Source organism: Galendromus occidentalis, unplaced genomic scaffold (genome assembly GCF_000255335.2).
Source record: "Galendromus occidentalis unplaced genomic scaffold, Mocc_1.1 scf7180000077515, whole genome shotgun sequence".
NCBI lineage: Eukaryota > Metazoa > Arthropoda > Arachnida > Mesostigmata > Phytoseiidae > Galendromus > Galendromus occidentalis.
This window is the reverse complement of record NW_003805503.1, coordinates 405,770-424,976: the sequence shown is the minus strand read 5'-3', so window position 1 is coordinate 424,976 and position 19,207 is coordinate 405,770. Positions and strand designations below refer to the sequence as shown.

At 51.1% G+C, this 19,207-nt stretch overlaps 2 protein-coding genes across 2 annotated transcripts; both read left to right on the top strand.

Annotated features, from left to right (window-relative positions):
• Positions 1 to 4,052: 4,052 nt before the first annotated feature.
• Positions 4,053 to 5,559, top strand: LOC100904678 (prostatic acid phosphatase-like). The gene is made up of 4 exons (XM_003747278.1): positions 4,053 to 4,353; positions 4,443 to 4,666; positions 4,810 to 5,097; positions 5,197 to 5,559. The coding sequence occupies exons 1-4, from the start codon at positions 4,053 to 4,055 to the stop codon at positions 5,557 to 5,559; spliced, it is 1,176 nt and encodes a 391-aa protein (XP_003747326.1).
• A 2,184-nt stretch (positions 5,560 to 7,743) lies between these two features.
• Positions 7,744 to 15,195, top strand: LOC100904530 (coiled-coil domain-containing protein 102A). The gene is made up of 13 exons (XM_029112556.1): positions 7,744 to 8,104; positions 8,325 to 8,471; positions 9,415 to 9,604; positions 9,997 to 10,117; positions 10,228 to 10,451; positions 10,581 to 10,676; positions 10,786 to 11,034; positions 11,150 to 11,312; positions 11,408 to 11,597; positions 11,710 to 11,969; positions 12,066 to 12,172; positions 13,005 to 13,114; positions 14,996 to 15,195. Exons 1-13 carry the CDS (start codon positions 8,014 to 8,016, stop codon positions 15,193 to 15,195), a joined length of 2,148 nt encoding a protein of 715 aa, XP_028968389.1. The 5' UTR covers positions 7,744 to 8,013.
• Positions 15,196 to 19,207: the final 4,012 nt, after the last annotated feature.

Sequence of the window (19,207 nt, the reverse complement as noted above, 5' to 3'; positions counted from 1 at the left end):
ATATTACCGAAAAACCGAGGAGTCCTCCCTCAAGAAATCAGTCGGATTTCAGATCGAGCCGTACGGAAATAGCGAAATTTGAGTCGAAATCAGCTTCCGACGAAGGAATGAATAGAGTTTCGCCTTGAAACGACGTTTTCTTCGATATCACAACGTCTCTCCGCTGCCTCGTGGAGTTCGATCAGAGGGAGCTCCCCCGGAGTCGACCCTGATGACTCACGGATCTTCTCCCAACTCTTCCTGGAACAAACTATACCCTACGGAGCTTGCTTGCCGAATGAGAATATCGCATTCAGAATCGATTAAGGGAACTGAATCCAGTGCGTCAATGAGTCAGCCGTCGAGAAACTCAGGCTCACATCAGAGTTCTGGGCCCTGCGTTGCTAATATTCTGGTCCGTCGACAGATCATTTCCTTCGCTATCACGAGACCTCCTATAAGCCATAGGGTGAGGGGAGAATAAATTCGGTGATTCGGAGCTTCGCGGTGAGCTGACATCGCAGTAGTCGATCATGATGTTCTCGGTACTCTGGTATTCAATTGGAGCTCTAGCCTCTCTCCACGCTGCTGATGGTCAAGTGCCACGGAAGGTTCAGGTTGGACCTACCTCACCCACATCCGCTTTCATGAAATGGGAAGCTGTCAGTAAGTTCCATCCTGAACCTCATTTTCGTGGCCTCCGAGGATTTTCTGAGCGCTCAGGAGGATACTCGACTGACAGATAAGCCTAGGTGATAATCTCGGGTACGAATCCCACAGTGAATGCACCCGCCTCCGCAAGGTACTGGCACCGTCAGCTGAACCCCTCCATGAAGGAGTGGATCAGTCAAACGGATACGTCCCTCAAGATGGACGGACTGACATCCGCAACGAGATATCGATATCAGTTGCAGTACTGTCGTTCGCCGAGCGTGTGCATGGCAACGCAAGACGTTTTCTTCCGCACCCCTCCGCTACCTTCGGAGTTGGCGAATCTGGACAAATCCTTGCCCATGGTCTCGAACTTGATCGTCACACCCCGAACGAACTCTATCATGGTGTCATGGAAGAGCCCTGAGAATCGAACCGACTTCGGCACCTACGACGGTTACATAACCAGCTGGTGTCTCGGCTCCGATTGTCGCGATGGAATGTCCTTCCAGACGTCCCCATCTAACCACACGATGATCGAGGGCCTACTCGAGGGAACTACTTACACGATCGGTGTCAGCACCGCCCTTCACACGTTCATGAGCCCACCGCAGAAAACCAGAGTCAAAACGAAGATCGGAGCTCTGGAACCGAATGGGTACCCCATTTCCGCCACATCGGTCCTCGTGTTCTGGAATTCCATGCACTCGTTCGGGAATGACTCGCGCTACTGGCTGAGAGCGAAGAAAGGGAAATGGGTTTCAACGGTTTCGACGAGCCACTTATTCGAGAACTTGACGCCGAACACCACCTACGAGATTCGGCTGCAATACTGCAGGGCTAAAGTTTTCTTCTGCGGTGACATCTCGACTTTGCATATCACCACCAAGGGGTCAGAGACCCATCACCAGCCCAATATTACGGTTCCGACTATCAGTGATCTCAACGTCACAAGCGTGGGGACCGATCACATTAATGTGACGTGGATGGGCGATCCGATGTGCCAATCTTACTCGGGCTCGGCATGCTGCGAAAATGGACATTGTTCCAGCTTCAGAGCGAATCAAGAATGCGCGACGATAAGCAACCTCATGGACTTGACGGAATACAACGTGTCGGTGTGGTGCGTCCATGGAGACCATCCCGGTGATGAGATGACGGTGACAGCCACCACGGCAGTTTCCTCGGAACTCGAAAGTCTCGAATGCTCCAGCGATACGAATAGCATCCTGGTGCAGTGGAAGCCGAAAGAGCGGATGCTCGCGAGTCAACCCAAGGTCTGGATCATGCATCCGGTACAGAAAAAATGGCTGAGCACGATGGAATCCTGTTTGGAGATCGACAATCTGACTTCGGCAACTTTCTACGAGCTCGAGATCCAATACTGTGCTGTCGGTTGGAAGGACTGCGGGGCCTCGATTTTCCACCGTGCGAGAACCCTGCCGGGAATGGACGAGAGATACGATCTCGACCGATCGATAGCGAGTCCCGACTGTGTTAATGTGACCGCTGTCACCGTAAATAACGTCGACTTGGTCTGGTCCCCCGTGAAGAAAGCGATGTTCTACGTGGTGGAAGCTCGACGCTGCAGCCCGAGAGGCTGCCCCCTGGACCTCAGCATCACATCGAGGCAGACCGCCGCTCAGTTATTCGGTCTGGAAGATTTGACCAAGTACACGATCACGGTGAGAACGGTGAAAATGGAGGACGGTATCTATTTCAGCAGCTCCGGGAGCGAGGTCGAAGTGACGACGGCTCCCGGTCCTTTAACCGGACTCCAAGCGTTCTCGCTGTTCAGGTGCATCGAGCTCCGATGGGATCCGAAAATGGTGAGTCCGCTGGATCGAGGGGAACGGATTGAAGTGATCTGGTTGTTGAGAGCTCGAAGGGAACACGACAACGGGGCTCTGACAATCCATTCCTTTCCAGACAAACACAGACTACGAGTATCAATATCGTCGAGCCAACACGACATTGTGGAGTAGCACCCAATCGAACGATGTGCTCGTCTTCAGCGATCTGAAACGGGGAGCTACGTACGCTTTCGAAGCGAGATACTGCGGAGGATCGCCCTCCCTCTGCTCTGAAGTTTCGTGTGTCGAAATAACTTTCTGAGTGTTCCGCGGAAGACCGCTGCGTGTTGTAGGAGCCTGATATGCGAAGCGCCAGACCTGGCGAGATAGAGGAATAAACAATACGATTTTGCATCATTTTTCGTCGTTTTTCCGCAGTCATTCCCGGTCGGAGTCTATCGACTGTGTGAAATTCACCTTGAGAAGCCAAGAAGACAGGTCATCCCTAATTCCGAGCAGGTCCTTTCCCCTGGCTTCTCGATCGGTTCATTTTTCTCGTATGACCGATCGGCTGTCTCGTGTCGAACACTGTGAAATCTGTTTGCTCTGAGAAACCTTGAACGAGTCTCCACCGTAAGATTGAAACACGTCGTTGAACTTGTATAGACGCAGCGAGTAGGAGGATCGTCTTCTCAGCTAGCTTTCAATGAAAATCTTTTCAGCGGACGGCGAGCAATTCGGATATTGTTCGGAGGCCCCGGTCACGCGATGCAAGGATAGAGATGCTAAATATGGCGTTATGCAACCACGGAACTGGTTTAAAGGAAGAAACGCTACGGAGTGGCTTGACGTATCTTTCAAGCCATTTCGAAGAATTCAGGATTCGGGTCAGCCTCCGAGAATCGTCCGTTGTCCCCAAGGGGGCTCATTCGGTCTAGAATCTGATGGTCGACATCCTGAGCTTCCGGGTTGCCGAAACAAATCTTTGCTCGACTTTTCCCTCGCTTCGAGTCGGTATCATCGAGCCGGATCCCGAAAAACGAGACTCATTAGCTATCGCCAAGGAGTCAGACGAGGCCAGATCGGCGCCCAGATCATGCCGGCTGAACGGATGTCGGAGTCAGGCAGCGGATCGATACACGCGGCGCCCGGTAGAAACCTTCATCGATTCAGTAAGATTCCCCTGACATGACCAGTAATCATGGATAATAGAAAATGAAGAGCTTCAGGATTTGGGGAGCGTTACGAGGAGCTTTTCACTGGCGGGCACACACGGTGGACGGCGGACGTTGAGCGTGAAGGCGTTGACCGTCGACGATCGTGGCGGAACTCTGCTCATCGGCGCGGCATCAGTCGCTGTTGTTGACCAAGAGACGGTCTCGAGCGACCGATCTGACCGTCATGGACACAATGAAGTTTGCCATGTGCTTCATCTCTCCACTTACGCTTTCCTCTACGGAATTCCTTTGCTATAAAGTTGTGGAGACATCCCGGCTCTTCAGTGAACAGTTTCATGTACGCGGTGAGTATCCCCCTCAGCTCCGAAGCTTCTCGGATAGCATTCTCTTTCCGACTCGTTTACATGTTCGACTCCGTTCCCGCGTGTGCAGACAAGTGCCTGTGAGGCAGATGATGAAAGTGTCCGGGTTGTTGGTGCTCTTCTGCGGAGTCGTGGTGCATGCGCAGGAGGAATTTCCGTTGCGGATCTGCGAAGAAAATCTGACACGGAATCCGTGTTGGAACCTCCGTCATATCGCCGTCGTTCATCGACACACAGCCAGGGCGCCTCAGAAGTTCCCGGAGAACGATCCCTATCTACGACCGGCGCTCTACCCGAGGGGCGCGGGCAAGTCGACTCTGTTGGGCCTGCAACAGGCACATGTGGTTGGCAGGATGTGGAAGTCGTGGTGGAGACCGCGATTCCTCTCAGGTACGCCCCATTCCTCCTACGCGTCCAGCTGGGGTGAGCATCCCGCTTCGCGTCGACCGGGCTCGTCTCATTTCCTTTCAATATCGCAGGCAATCCGAACGAAGTTTACGCGAGAACTTCAGCTCTCGATCGATGCTTCGAAACCACCCAAGCTCTCCTGTTCGAAATTTTCTCCCCGGGACCATGCCATGAAAACCACCAGTTCTGCTTACCCTTCGACCCGGTGCCCATAGTGAAGCCACCGATGGGCTTCGACAAGAACATTAATTTCTGCCACAGCAATACATCGTCCCAACTTGCGAATATGACCCAGGTACGTGCATTGTGGAGGAGTCTCCGGCAATGAAGCCCACGGTGTGGCAGATCTCGCAGCCGATGGCTGTTGCTCTACATTTCCTTATTCGCTCATGGGATCGAAGGACTCGGTGATGGTCAATGAGTGATTTTTTCCCCAAGATAATGACGACGCCGATCCCGATGAACTTGGGGAATCAATTCAGAACCCTCGAGGATTTCATTGCTTACGCCAAGAAGCAGAGTGGTCTCCATCACATGAACAATGTCGACTTCTTTTCCGCTGTCATCGATGCTTACATCTCGAACCATTGGGAAGGTTACCCACTGCCTCCATGGGTTCGCGAGGTGTGGCCCATCTGGCATTGGGCGGCCGACAAGCTCTATAATACCCTCCATCAATCTACGAAAATGTCGGCTGGCCACGGCGTTGTCCAAGACGTCGCGAAGGTAGCTCTCGCTCTTGTCAATTCGCTTGATCGTCGAGGAATTTGACAGAAAGTCCCTAGTAACCTAGTCCCTTCTAATTTGGAATGTCCTCACCGACAGAGTCTAAGAAGCGCGACGGCAGCACCCGCCGACGGAGTGATGAAGAAACTATCCCTCTTCGGTTACCATGATGTCACCGTGAGCTCCATATGGACCGCGATGGCGCCAGAACTCGAGGAATTGGTGCCCAGACCAGATTTCCTAGCCGCGATTTTCTTCGAGTTGTATGAGGATGGTCAGCGTGGCGAGTACGTCCTGAGGATTCGGATCTCACAAGGTCTGACCCCGGACGGCCGTTATTCTCCGCTGAAAGTTATCCGAGCGATGAATTGTAAGAGTGACTTCTGTCCAATGGAAGAAGTGCTCGAACCCTTGGAGCGATATTTCGCCGTCGACGATTGCCCGAAGCGAAGTCTCGTCTGATGAGAGCTTTTCTCAAGAGATACCATGTCTTTTGCCTCCGCAGGCGGTGCAAAGTATTTAATTCGCTCTATGTATTTAATCGTTTTGTGCTGGATCACAAGTCGGAACGTCTTCATTTTCCTTTCACTTTGTTTTGTGATAATTCGCATCATTTCGGGTGAGAAGCACCACGAAACTTCCAGAATCTTGTAGTGGCGGGACTCACCCTCATAAACCCACCCCCATTTGTGAATCTTCCTTTATCCGACTTGCATGATGCATGATGAGCATGCATGTTCCGGCAATGATCTTTTGCCTGATAGTCGATGTCCAAGAGAGAGCTATTTGTTTGTAAGATGACTTTCTCACCGATTTCCTGTCAGAAGAGCTCACACAGACTTGAGGGAAATCGAATAGAGCTCAACCCCAACGAGAGATAGAAACAAGCATATGTGGATAGTCGGAGCGGGATACACAGAAAATTTTGAGATCCGAACGGAATCACACCACGTCCTCGGGAATCTCTGAAGGGGGCACTCCTCGGGAGTGACGTCCAAGGATCCGCGCCAAATGTTCTTGCAGGGATGGGAACTTGAGATAACTCTACGGCAGATGGGAATTCCCAGCCCATTCATCGTGAGGTGGAGCGTCTAACATTGATCGAGAGCATGAGAGAGGAGCAATCAGGTCGTGTACAATACAACGTCAATAAAGAGCGAGTTGTAGGAAGCTCGCGCAAGCTTGCCTAAACGCTAATTCTCGAGCTTACTGACCGAATCCCGGAGATGATGATGGATCCTGCACGGATCGATCAAAAACACGGCACGGAATCTTATTATCTGGTGGTTTGCTCCTGACCCCGAAAATCCTCATGACAAACTTTTGGGACCATTTTTTCATATATGAAGAAAGGTCGAAGGCATCGACCTATCTTCATACGGTTATAAGGTGAAATAATTGTGAATGATTTCGCCTTAAGCGACCCTGATTCGGTAGAATCACGATGTCCTTCGGATCTTGGTGGAAATATCCCTCCCAGCTTAGATGATCTCCCCGAAGCGGCTCTTCCTCTCCGAAAACCCTTGGAGCTCGCGGGTCTGACATGCTAGGCCAGCCGATAGATCCTGAGGGCGCACACCGTCATCGTTCAATCGCCTCCGTTATTCGCCCGACCCCCTCCCACCTCGGCAGCGGATGCCATCCTCCACTTTTCTCGAGCTTGAAGGAAACGAATGCTCAATGCTCGAACGTTCGTGTTCGTGGATAGATCAGCGATGATACCACTGCTGCTGGATATGAGCTTCGCGCGGCGTAGCCCGGTATGAGATGCTCGACATGCATACTGCGTATATCCGAACGACCAGGCCTGCCCGTTCATTCCCCGGTTTCCCGAAACGCTCTACGACATGATAACTGGAGGTGCGGGCGCGTGCGATGATGACGACTACAACAGCATCCAGTGGATTCTCATGATCTCGAAGGAATTATGATTCGCTTGCAGTCGGTCAATCGGCCTGGGAGTTTTCGGACAACAGCGATGATGGGTTTGGAAAGCCGCGAGAGCGCTAGACAGATTTCCGTTAGAGATCCGTAATTCATCCCATGCAGGTAGCCAACGAAAACCCCAATCTTTAGAGATTGATGAATGATATTGGTTGCAGATTCGAAGGAAAAATGTCGATTTCCTACTATTTTAAGGAGCCGAAGACGAACATGACACAATGATACAGAAGTCTACGCGTATTCACCGATTCACAGTCGGAAGGAGACCCGTTCGGAATCTCGAGGAGCTTGAATGCAGTCAGAGCGCAGTGCGGGGAGTGGTCAGCTCATCGAACAGGATGGCGGCAGCGGAGAAGTTGTTCCAACTTGTCTCCGATGACTCATTGTATGAGGAAAACGAGAAGGCTCGGAGCGGTCTTCGTTCAGCCGAAGGAAAGGATCATCCGACCGGCAGGATCGACGGGAGCGCGACAAAGCCTCTCGAACCAACTCACCGATGAGCCGAAAGGCCACGATTTACCCTATCTCTCCTCCCTCGTTCGCAGCGTATGATGATGGTCTGTCTATGCCATTCGTAGGCAGACAGTGTCCTATCCGCCGGCCGCTCCCGCCCCTTCTAGTGTGTCGTAATTGTTCTGTTGACCTGGTAGCAGACGACAGAGGTGTCTGATTCGTCCGCTGCTGCATCTGTCGTTCAGTGTGTTGTTGCTGGTGCTCGTAGTGGTGGTGGTGTGTTCGGTGTTCCGACGGACGGAGTTTTGTGCCAGGCGGGCAAGGAGACAGACGAACGGACCGACCGACGAACAGGCAACAGAAGGCACTAGCAGCCAGACCATCAGCCAGCCAGCCAGTCTGTCAGTTAGTCGGTCAGTGAGTGGGGCGAACAGTGGCAACCGATTACGCACGTAGCATCTCCACAGTGCATATGCTGTCCGGGTGGTCAGTTCTGTCGCAGAGTGCCATGGCCTCGCAATGAGCCATCGAAGCCCTGCCCGCCTCCGAGAGGAACTTTACCAGCGGATAGATGAGGACCCACCCGTACAACACCATGGTACGTCGTATTGTTCATTCTGCCCCGCCAGGGGAGCTCAGACAGCATGGGGACCCCAGCGCTAGTAGTGGGGATTCCCGACCGAACCGACTTAGAGTGCAAAATGTTCAAGGAGCGCCTCGAGTGCTTATCGGGCGTAGGGCGTCGAGACCGGACCGACTATATCCACGATTGGCCCTCTCACTTGCCAATGGTGCCGGATGAACAGATCAACAGTATCGTTCACTTTTAGGGACACCGTTACGAAGTCCTCTGTACTCTCACCGACATTCCAACTCGGCTGGGAGCTCTGACGGCAGTGGGCCCAGACACCATAGACGACACCATCACCATTCGTCCGGCTCGAGTCTAGAAATGGAGCGCCAGGACAATTTGTACGGTGAGTTTCCATCGAGAGCGGCAGTTCCCATCGAAAAGAAAACAATACTCTCCCGGAGTGAGTCAAAGCTCGAGTGTGGTGCTCGAGCTGCACTCAAATGTCAACCGTGGAAGGCGGAGTGACACTCACCATCGGACACTCTCAGACTTGTTCGAAGATCGGTTCGTCGTTTCGATATTCAACGCGGCCGGTGTCTCATGACGCGATGGTCGCCGTTGATTTTTTTTCTCTACATCGGCCAGTCAGCTCAATTGACAAGGATGGCGCCGGAGGATAGACTCGAGTAATGAGACTGTGTCATTGTTGTGCAGCCACGATGCGGTGACGAGTTTCGCCAAATACGAGCACGTACAGCTATAGACTGCAACGTTCCTCAGAAGTTCGTGGTTGCTGGTTGCGGTCGTGAAGGAGGCTTCTTCTTCAGTGAGACGGCACGATTTACAGAATTACGGCCTGTCCACCTTGGTGCAGAATGCTTTCTCAGATAGGAGTCAGTGACTTCCCGTCTCTCTGAAGAGTGGCGTGCTTCCAAAGGCTCGAAGACAGGATGCTGATATCATCCTAGTTTCTTGTCTTGTCGAAAGTAGAGAGGAATATCTGATCGTTTTTCAGGTGGTCGCTTTTGAAACGCTTGAAAGCTGCCGAAGTTTTTCTCAATGCTCATCCATTGTGTCCCGGGAGTTAGCAACGTCTGTCGGTCACGGCCGCTGTATGCTTCCCCGGCTTTCTTCTTGAATGTAGAAGTTCGGAAGCTTTAGCGATGCTTCCGAACGTGATTGGGCACTTACAAATTGACAAGATAGTCCCGGTTTTTCGAGCGTAGTCCCCGAATCCATTCTGAGGATGAAAGAGCGACTGATTTGATTTTTTTCCTTCACGGCTCCTTCCGAAGCTTTGCGCGAACGACTACCAAGAGCTGAGCTGTTCTGTGGTCTGGTTCCAGGTATGTCTCAATACGAGCAGATAAGCGTAGACAGGACCGCCGGCGGAGTTCTGTACGAGGGTGCTCGACAATCACCGGGCGGAGGACATTCTCCGATGCACGGTCATCATCTCCCTCAACAATCACCCCACAAAGTCAAGGAACTGGAAGAGGCTCGCCAGCGAATAGCGCAGATGGAGAAGACCATGAGGTCAGTGTACGAGGGGTGGCATGGCGGAGCAAACAAAACATTTCGTCATGGCGCGTCGGCTCTGGGCAGATTGGATGTTCATTACAGAAAATTATTTTATGTCGAAAGGAAGTCAGATATCGGTATCGACGGCGCCGCCCGCGTGGGAAATTCCGCCGAGTCTCGGAAAACACGGTTTTCGGTGGAAGAAGTTTCCCACGGCAGATTTCGGGTGATCTTCTTATAATTTTCGTTAGCCCGGAGGGACGGTGGAAGCCCAGGGACTTTAGTTCGAAGAAACTCAGAATGATCCGATGGGAAGATCACGCCGATTGCATCGCGGCACCGAACTATCGAGCGTTGCGGCTTCGGACAACACCGTCAAGATCTAATCTCGATTCTCCCTCCCGAAGGTGGTGGTCCGACTGTACCAACAATTGGCGAGACAAGTGGAGTAAGGCCCGAGCCGAGAGGAACGAAGCAAAAGAAGAACTCCGCAAGCTTAAATCGAATTGCGAGCAACACGTCAAAGAGGTGGGTAGCGAACGAGGCCGGGGGAGGCTTACATTTTCACCCCAGAAGGGTTCTGAGCGTCAGAGGAACTTCGAGATGGATTCAAGAGTAATCATAATCCGCTCCCGCAGATGGAAGCTTTGGTGTCCGAAAGGTCGACCTTGGAGCAGGAGATCATCAATTTGCGAGCGGAATTGATGCGTCTGAAAGAGTCGTATCGGGGATCTTCGAGGCAGTCACCGTCTCAAACCGAAGCTACCGAAGAAATACTCGACACGACTCGGAGCTCAAACAACAACAACACCAATGCCTTGGTCGAATCCCTCCAGCCTGACGACCAACAGGAGAAACTAAGGTTAGATCGATTTGAAACTTCTCAAGACAGTAAATTCTCTCTGGCGTAAATTCTCATCGGCGAGCGCTCCAAGTTCATCCATCGGGTCTTACCATGAAAGTCCAATGACACCCAGAATTGGTTTTTCAGGTTGGACGAAAGCGGAAGCGCCCTGGCGGACCTCAGCCTCACCGACAACCAAATGCTCCAGAATGAACCTGAACCCGATGGATTGCTTGACAAACCGTAAGCGTAGAGCATGCAACCGAAAAACCAGAGCATCTTGAATAGGTTTCCTCGCCATTGTGACCGCTGCCTGGCTCGTCTTCTATCTAAAACACCTTAACGCTCTCAGAGATTCAGATGCGTCGTTCGATCTGGGACATGGTGCTCTGAGTCACATGAGGGAGAAAGACGTGCACAGTAGTCCTCAAGGGACAGGTAACGGTAGAGGATCGCTATCGTCGAACGAGAAAAGCTTTGCCGAAGAATTGTTAGCGCTCAATTCAAATCCCGCAAACTCCGGTTGTGATCAAGACGCGAAGATTGCGTACCTGCAACTCCGATTGCTAGACGCCTTGCGACAATTGGGCAGCGAGAAGCAGTGAGTTCTAGATTCCTGCAATACTAACACTTTCAAGAATATCGATTCATCCTCTCTCCTGATGCTCTCGTCCCGATGAAGTTTGAGCTCAACATTTTCCGGCGACCGTTTTCAGGGAGAATGAACGCCTCAATACGGAGCTCGCTGCGTTAGCAGCGGCTTCGCACGAGCCAGATCTTAGCGTTTCCCATCTTAGCTGTACGACTCAAGGAGATCCTCTGACTGTAGGGATCGAGGAGTTTGAAGCAGAAGAGAAGATTCAAATGTTGCAAGTCAAGGTTAGTTTTCCCCCGGTGTCGATTTCCGCGATGATCCCTAACAGGAGCACTGAACGGATTTTGGCCACGCTCCTGAGTTTGTCGAATTTCTGCAGCTTGAGAAACTTCAAGAGGAAAATGCAGCAGAATGGCATAAATGCGAACGTCTTGAGTCTGAAAAAAGTGCTCTCGATCGGGAAAATAAGCGGCTCAAGATCCGTATTCTGGAATTGGAGGAGGTGGCCGCCAATAACCACAATCAAGCCCATCCCAACTGCAATACAGGTTCTTCAAGCTCGAGTGAAGGTTTGTTGATTGGATAGCTGAGGAAGGAATCCGGATCGGGTGAACGAAGTATCGTGCTCATCTACAAGCTTTTCTTGAAGTCTCGATTGTGATATTCTCTTCAATGGTGCAGGTATCGGATCCACTGGAACTTGTGGAACCGGGGATCTTCCGGGTACAGCAAGCGGAGGCGCTGCGAGTTCGCACAGCGTCAACACGAAAGCCTACCACGAGCTTAAACAAGCACATTCGAAACTCAAGAGAGTACTGCAGGAGAAAACAGTGGAACTCAGCCATGCCTTGCGTCGTGCGGAGTCTTTTGAACAAGAAGTAAAGAAACTCCGATCACGAATCGAGGAACTCAAAACTCAGCTCGATGCCGCTCAAGACGAGGTAAAAACCGCGCCGCGGTGCTCCATTCGGCCGCGAGTCGAACACAGTCAGTGATCATCATTGTTGAGAAACGCTCATATATGAGAATCATTGCAGCTGGATTTGACACATGCGAATGTCCGCAAAGTCTCGAATCGTAACAAGGAACTGGAAGCAGTTGTCAGGGATCTCCGCCAAGAAAACTCACAGTTAGAATCCCAAAAGTGAGTATTAGCTTCCCGACCGATTCGATGACATCCGATGCGCCGAGTTCGAGCTGTCGATTTCCGGAACTTCGTATGGATTCCCCTTTCAACCGAGACTTTGATCCTTCCTGAAGTTGGAGGCATGCCGATGTATCGGGGGATACTCTGTGCTGATTCGAGAAAGATGATTTCCGGCGCATTCGAACACCTCGACTCATTGAATCAGTGATCGAGATCTTTCTCCTGGATTTTCTCATTTCAATTTCTCCGCATACATCGCCATGGTCTCAGGAAGTTGCCAAAAAATCGTCCCTCTGCGGGATGCCGAATATTTCCATGAATGAGACCGGTTTGTCTTCTAGCGGTCGGGTAGAGTGCGCTCTGGGCAACGTGATTCTTTCTGCCAACCTGAGTCCGTGTCTCGACGACGAGGTAACACGCCAGAGCATCGATTGTCGTTCTCCATAGTAACGACCGACACGCGCTTCGTCTCTTTCCCTGCTTCTGTCTTTCCCGTTAAGAACTGTCCCGCTGCGCTCGAGACTTGTGTTCTTAAGCGCCCCAAAAGAAGTAGAAGAGGAATCTCTCCATCAATGTCCTTGTAGACAATCCGCCCCTGATCCCTGCAGCCGTGGAATTCGAGTCGAGTAGAGATCCTTAATTCCCGGCCCGATTGTCAATCATTGTCAGTTGGCGATGCCCTTCTTGTGACGTTACCCTGGGAGTGAAACAAGTCGCGCACCTGATCTGCTCGAGGCACTATTCCCTGTAGCTTGCTGTTCTCGCTCCAGGGACGATCGTCTGTTTCGACTGCTGAGGTCAGTATCTAATTCGTTTCGATTCCTCGCAGTCGGCTGAGCCTCCAGAACCATCACCAGAGATCCAACTCGTTGCGAATACCGAAAAGTCCAAAAAGCAAGCTCCCGATTCCGCAACCCAAGGTATGTGAGGCTCCTCCGAGTACGTTATCTGATTTGGGCTCCTCCATCCATATCTGGCTCCGGAATGCCTCCCAGACACCTGATTGACATATTCCAATGCCACCCTAATCTAAGCTATGATGAATGATGAGCTTGCTCCACGATTTTGGCTCGCGCAGAGTTTTCGTTTTTTTCTTGGAATGTGTTTGTTCATTTTGTTGTGTTCCAGCGCTTGCTGTTTCTTGGACGTCAGTCTTCAAATCTCTCGTCTTCAAACGTACCGTCGTCCCCGACAGGAGGTCCAGGAAACACGTCCTCAAATCAAACTGCCGCCTCACCAAAACCTAATAAGAACGTGATTTGCTTTCTGTGAGATCGAATGTGGTAGATTCTCGATCTATACGCAAGGAAGTTTGAGATCTGCATGAGCTCAGTGCAGTATTCCCGACTGCACTCGTCAGGGCACGAGATGCCGAGCGGAAAAACGATCGCAAGTATCTCTCGTGTTGATCGCAGTATTCGATCGGATCCGGTCATCACTGTCCTGATCACATTCGAGAGTCTTTGTACAAATCCTCATATCTTTGATTCTCCGCGAGCTAGATGCGAAAGCGCTTCCTCGTGGAATAGTGAGAAAAAAAACATTGAAAAAAGTATTCCTCTCCGCGGGAAGTCAGTCTTATCGTAAGCAAGCGACGGCGGCCTTCAAATGCAATTCTAGCGCCGTGAACCTGTCCCGGACAGATTTTGTGTGATTCGACTCGCTTAATGCGCGGAGGTCAACCACGTCGGGGAGGGGACGCCCAATTTCTTGGGCTTATTTATGATTTCATTTATGGAGCGGCATGGCATACCGGTTTGCGAGTACGGTAGTAATTCGCTGCATACATCTCTATGAGACGATCTTTTTCCGAGTCCCACGGCGAAGCACGACGGCAAAATGGTCCGTGAAGCTCCCCTGTATCGACTGAAGGGAATTAGAACACTCAAAGAGGAAAAAAAAGTCAATACTCAGTCAATGTGTTCAGTATCTAAATATTTTGTGATCTGGACAAGTCGACTTCAAAGCAAATAGTCAAAAAAAGCCGGACAAAAATGTAGAAGAGACAAAAAAAATCATCTCATATTGCCTCGATCTTCCATAGTGGGAGGCATCGAGTATTTATTCACAGCATACAGTATTATTTCGGAAGGAGCGGAACATATTTTTGGGTTCCGTAGCGGGAGGTGATTCAATGCTTCGTCTTTTATTTGCGTTCGATTTTGTGAGGCGCACGGCCGATTCAAGCGATTATGTTGAGGGGAGAGTCTTGAAATGCTCTGGATGGAATAAATCGAGTGAATTAAGGTTTTTGCTTCCTATTGAGTTTTGTTGGTTTTGCTGGATCATACTTTGGTTCTGCTTGCTGCTCACCCAAACATGATATTTATCACAAAATATTAATGGCCTGCATAAGAACGCCGCACCCCTTGTGACCAACTTGCTCATTAGGTTTTGCGATTTATCAGGAGCATTCAGGTTATAGCCTCAGATGCCTGACTCCGAGAGGGCTGACCCGTCGAACATTGGACTGAGCGAAGCATAGTTCGATGTGATCAGTGAACCACGAGCTATCTATGAAGAAACTATGCCATGTGCACTCGCGTAAGGGGCAGCTCTACCGATGTCAATGAAGATATTTATATATTTCACCGGCGGCTTCAGAGCTGGGGCCGGGGGCATCTCGGATTCGGGCATCTGATTCCCCAAACTTATCAAATTCCCATCGCAAATGTAGTGACAAGAAGGAACGGAAATTCTCGTTGGTAATTCATGCGTTCGCCTCACGCTCATGACAGAATCATCCCGCGCAGATTTCCCAGACTCCGCCTTCGACCCGGCGGACTTCTTCGACGGAGCTAAACTCGACGTCGCATGTAGGCCTGAACTCGAGACCCAGGAGCCTGCCAAGACTGAACCAAACTTCGCAGCTCCTGAAACCAACCCCTTTGCCTCGGAAGGACCTCAAGAAGGATAGTCCAATGGCGTCTCGACGGATACCGCTACGACGCAATCGGACGGCGCCCGAAGATCGGAACCCCGCGATTTACCTCAGTGATTCTGATGCCGACTTCTTTTGAGCGAGCTCTATTGCAAAGTCTATACTGAAATCCGGTGCTCTCCCGACGTTAGACGACTCGTTTAGTGTACACTCGACCATCTCAGGTCGCTCATTCTGGCGCTGAAATGGGCTTCTCGGGTGCGTGAAGTCTCCTCTAGGTTCTCGTATACCATATCCACCGATTGTGCAAGCTGCCGAAGAGATCAGCGGAAGATAATTCTACAATCAATCGGAATCACCGCTAGCTTCTACTAGACTCTGCATTTCTGGGATTTCCGTTGATATCCGAAAAAAACCCTCTCGGAGAAGCTCCAATCAGCATTCTTGCAACTTCTCCTGACAATCCCTCTCGATTATGAGAATTCCGCTGATATGCTTGAGTTTTCACCGTCCGAGCAATCGAGCCCTCGCTTCCGAATCAAACAAATCTATACTGGAGTAAAATTCATATGTATCCCCTGTTCCCGCTATGGACACATCTCGACGGGCGTCATGTAGATGATTCCCCCAAAAGCATTCTTGTTCCCCTCACAATTCCTATTCGAGTCCATCTGATCGATGAGGGGACTCACGAAAGACGCATAGCCTTATCTATCGAGACCTCTGAATGTATACCCGAAAACCGTCGGCGTCGCTGGGTCGGATCTCGCTGGCCGGATGAGTTTTCTAACGCGACCGACATCAACACGTTGACTATCGAAGCGATTCCGAGACGATATCCAATCGATGAAGCGTCAAGAAACGCTTCCTCCACGTACAAGGCAGCAGCTGTCGCTCGAATTCGGCAGCGTCGTAGATTAGGCTTTACCCAGAGTGTCTCTCTCCCGGCGTAGTCTCACCTAGCTCATCGATTCAGCCCTTATCGGAGCTGGACAGTGGAATGATCGGTCACCTTTTTGTATAGCATACCAGGGAGGAATTGAAATGGGAGATTCTCACTCAGTCACAGGCTTCGCTTGATTGACTTGATCGAATCGTCATCGCTTGTACAAGACAAGATTCAAAGACGCGGAATCATGGAGGAAATCGATGATATAAGATAATAAACTTATACATACACATTTATCTTCCATAGAAAAAAAATTGCGTGCCACTTCTTCCTTGTTCATGCATTTTGGCTTTCTAATGCCAGAGGGTCTAGAGCAGCGGTTCCCAACCTGGGAGCCGCGGCTCCTAGGGGAGCCGCGGGACTTTTCTGGGGGAGCCGCCGAACCTGGTAGCCGCGGCTCCCCTAGGAGCCGCGAGGCTTTTCTGGGGGAGCCGCGGACGAATTTCTGGTGTAGGTCCGGGCCGTCAGGGTTTGTCAATTCCAAGGGAAGGTTCCGAAACGGATCGACTTCATCTGCCACGGTTGTGTTCCCGCCATTCCGTTCAACTCCATCGAGGAGTGAACGAAGCTAAAATAAAATCTCACTCGCTTTCACACCACCGCACGGAGCACCTTTTGTTTCCTTGTGTCTTCCCCGCAGAGAACACTTCATCCACCACTAAGCTTTTTCCCGTGAGCTTCGAGAAGCTCAACTCTTCTCTTCCGTCGAGAGAGATTGGACTCATTTGTTAGAGAGCTCTGGTATGCCCGCGAGGCTACCTTTTCCAGCCAGGAGCTGCTTGTCTCCGGAGATTCCCATTCAGTCTTTTAAACGGGGAATTGACGAGAGGGAGGCGGAATATTTGTGAACAATATATGTACATGCAAGTTATGAGTGCCGGAATGTAGCTGCGAATGGTCCTTTTAGGGGAAAAAGAAGGGAGAGTAGGTAGGAGCCGCGGGAGCCGCGTGGGCACTGGGATCCTGGGAGCCGCGGGGGAATTCTGGGTTCGCTAGGGAGCCGCGGAGCCAAAAAGGTTGGGAACCGCTGGTCTAGAGTCAAGACTTCTGCTCCGGGTTCGAGAATGGCTCCCAGAGCCTGTTGGAGGGCCGATCGAGCATCTGCACATTTCCTCGATTTCTGCCGGATGCTAACTTTTTAGACATATGGAGTATCAGTATGTGGATTCAGTCGGACGTCGGACCATCCGGACAAGCCTTCGAGCGATATAATTCGGCGATTACGGCCGTGTTCCCAACGATGTCCGCACGAGTGTGAAATCCTCTCGGTTCAATATCGACGACGAATTATGTCGCCTTTCGCAGTAACCCCGGACATGTCCAGGCTTTTCGTGATTTTGTTCCGCGGTTTGCTCGGTCCTTTGGTGACTTTTTTCTTTGCCTGGTGTCGTTCCTGATCGGATTCTCTATGGCTACCTATCAATGTCAGCCCACATTTCGATTCAAGACGCTCTCTCGTAAGCTCTCACAATGTGCTCAACAAAGCAGAACTGTGAGTTGGAGTGTATACCCGAACGATCCTGGGGAGATGAGTCGTATGTCAATTGTGCCTAGGAGCTACAAAGTTCTAGTTTTCCGATCTGTCATTGGGTCATAATTCCTGAGCATCTCCTTTCTGAGTCCATGGTTCGCAGTTATCAACGGGCAGTGATTCGATGGAGAGCTTGGTACAGCAGCTCCAAGACGATCCACACGAATTCGAGGGGTAACGAGCATGGAAAGAGACTCTTCATAAAGCAGGAGGAAACCCCGAGTCTTAATCCGGCGACTAAGTTGGATGGACATCTGAATGCGGAGCTCATATATTTGCATTTTCGATCAAATGACTTTTCTCTTGTCCGATCAGGGGGCTTTCTCCGAGCGAGAAGAGCCTGTCGACAGTCAATTGAGAATCTCTCGCCCATGCAAGTGTCATTGCGGGCAGCAATGAAATGCCGCGCTCGTTAAAACTTTTCATCTTTACTGTTCTCGAACAATCAAGTGATTCTGATGCATCCCGAGAGAGCTAGGTTTTTGAGCCGAATGCGGCTTCCGGAGTCGCTTTTCCTCTGTCCGGCGGCCATTTGCACTGCTTGAGCGCTCTTCGATAGTATCAAGAGTCGGTCCATTAGCATACGGAACGATTTTTCTTGAAATCCCCGATCAGACAGATTTTTCACGCTGTTCGAAGATTCAAGAGATTCCGATCGATCCCTGCTCGGGACAAAGTATCGTACATCCCGAGCGACATGCAGGAATCGCTGGTCAACCAACGCTGGCGCTGTCGGGGGGACCCTGCAAGTGAAGGTGAAGCAGGTACCAGCTCCCGACGATCCCACGAGAACTTCTCCGGCCTGCGCTCCAATTCTGTAGTGGCACGAGCTCAATCAGAATAATCAAGGTACAATCATTCAATCAGTAGCAGGTATCCGGAAGCAAGGAAAGATCGGTCATCTGCTGAGTCAATATTCGACATGAGGATCCCTTCGGGAGCCTCATCGATCTTGTTTCAGACCTCCGGCGCGTCTATCTGGAGCCTGAGTCGTCGCCGACGTCATTTTTCTTGTTGCTATCGTCGTCGTCATTGTTATTGTTAATAATATCGTTCCTCAGCTGTAGGAAGACGAAGGAAGCCGCCACCGAGGTATGAACAGAGGTGCCGCCGACTTGCGGGAGCCACCTTGATGCTGCGCGCCCGGATCGATGAACGTCGTCGCGACCGCTCGGGAAGGACTTCCTCTCGCTGCGTATCCGGATGACATATCAATTCTCTGAGTCCTTGTCTCGGATGTGCGCTCGCTGGTTCACTTCGGAATGGGGGAATTCGGAGCACGGTGATCTCGATCGAGCCAGATTGGGAAGTGGCTCGATGGTGGATGTCGCACGTGGCTCACAGCGCACATGAAACCCTTGTCCATATATGCATGAATGCATATTCGGCCCGTACTGGGCGGCGGCAGCGAGCGCTCTATCAGCCGCTACATGCGAACGCGGTTTTGTTGATGAATCCAAAGAAGCCAATTCGGAACAGCCTTCGCAGACTCGCCAAGAACGCAGCTCACGTGCGGCTCAATCTTATCGAGGAGACGAAGTTTCTTTCGCAACAAGCGCGACGGAGTTCCACCGACAAAGATTCATGGAGACAGAACAAGTTGCACCAGCTGCTTTTGAACTTTGCATCCTTGCTCAGAGAGAGGGAGAGAAGGATATTCGTCTCCTTAAT

Coding starts and splice junctions, on each gene's coding strand:
- LOC100904678 (XM_003747278.1), top strand. CDS start 4,053: ATGATGAAAGTGTCCGGGTTGTTGGTGCTCTTCTGCGGAGTCGTGGTG. Junction 4,667..4,809: donor AACTTGCGAATATGACCCAG/GTACGTGCATTG, acceptor TTTTTCCCCAAG/ATAATGACGACGCCGATCCC. Junction 5,098..5,196: donor TTGTCCAAGACGTCGCGAAG/GTAGCTCTCGCT, acceptor CCTCACCGACAG/AGTCTAAGAAGCGCGACGGC.
- LOC100904530 (XM_029112556.1), top strand. CDS start 8,014: ATGAGCCATCGAAGCCCTGCCCGCCTCCGAGAGGAACTTTACCAGCGG. Junction 8,105..8,324: donor ACACCATGGTACGTCGTATT/GTTCATTCTGCC, acceptor GTTCACTTTTAG/GGACACCGTTACGAAGTCCT. Junction 12,173..13,004: donor TCACAGTTAGAATCCCAAAA/GTGAGTATTAGC, acceptor GATTCCTCGCAG/TCGGCTGAGCCTCCAGAACC.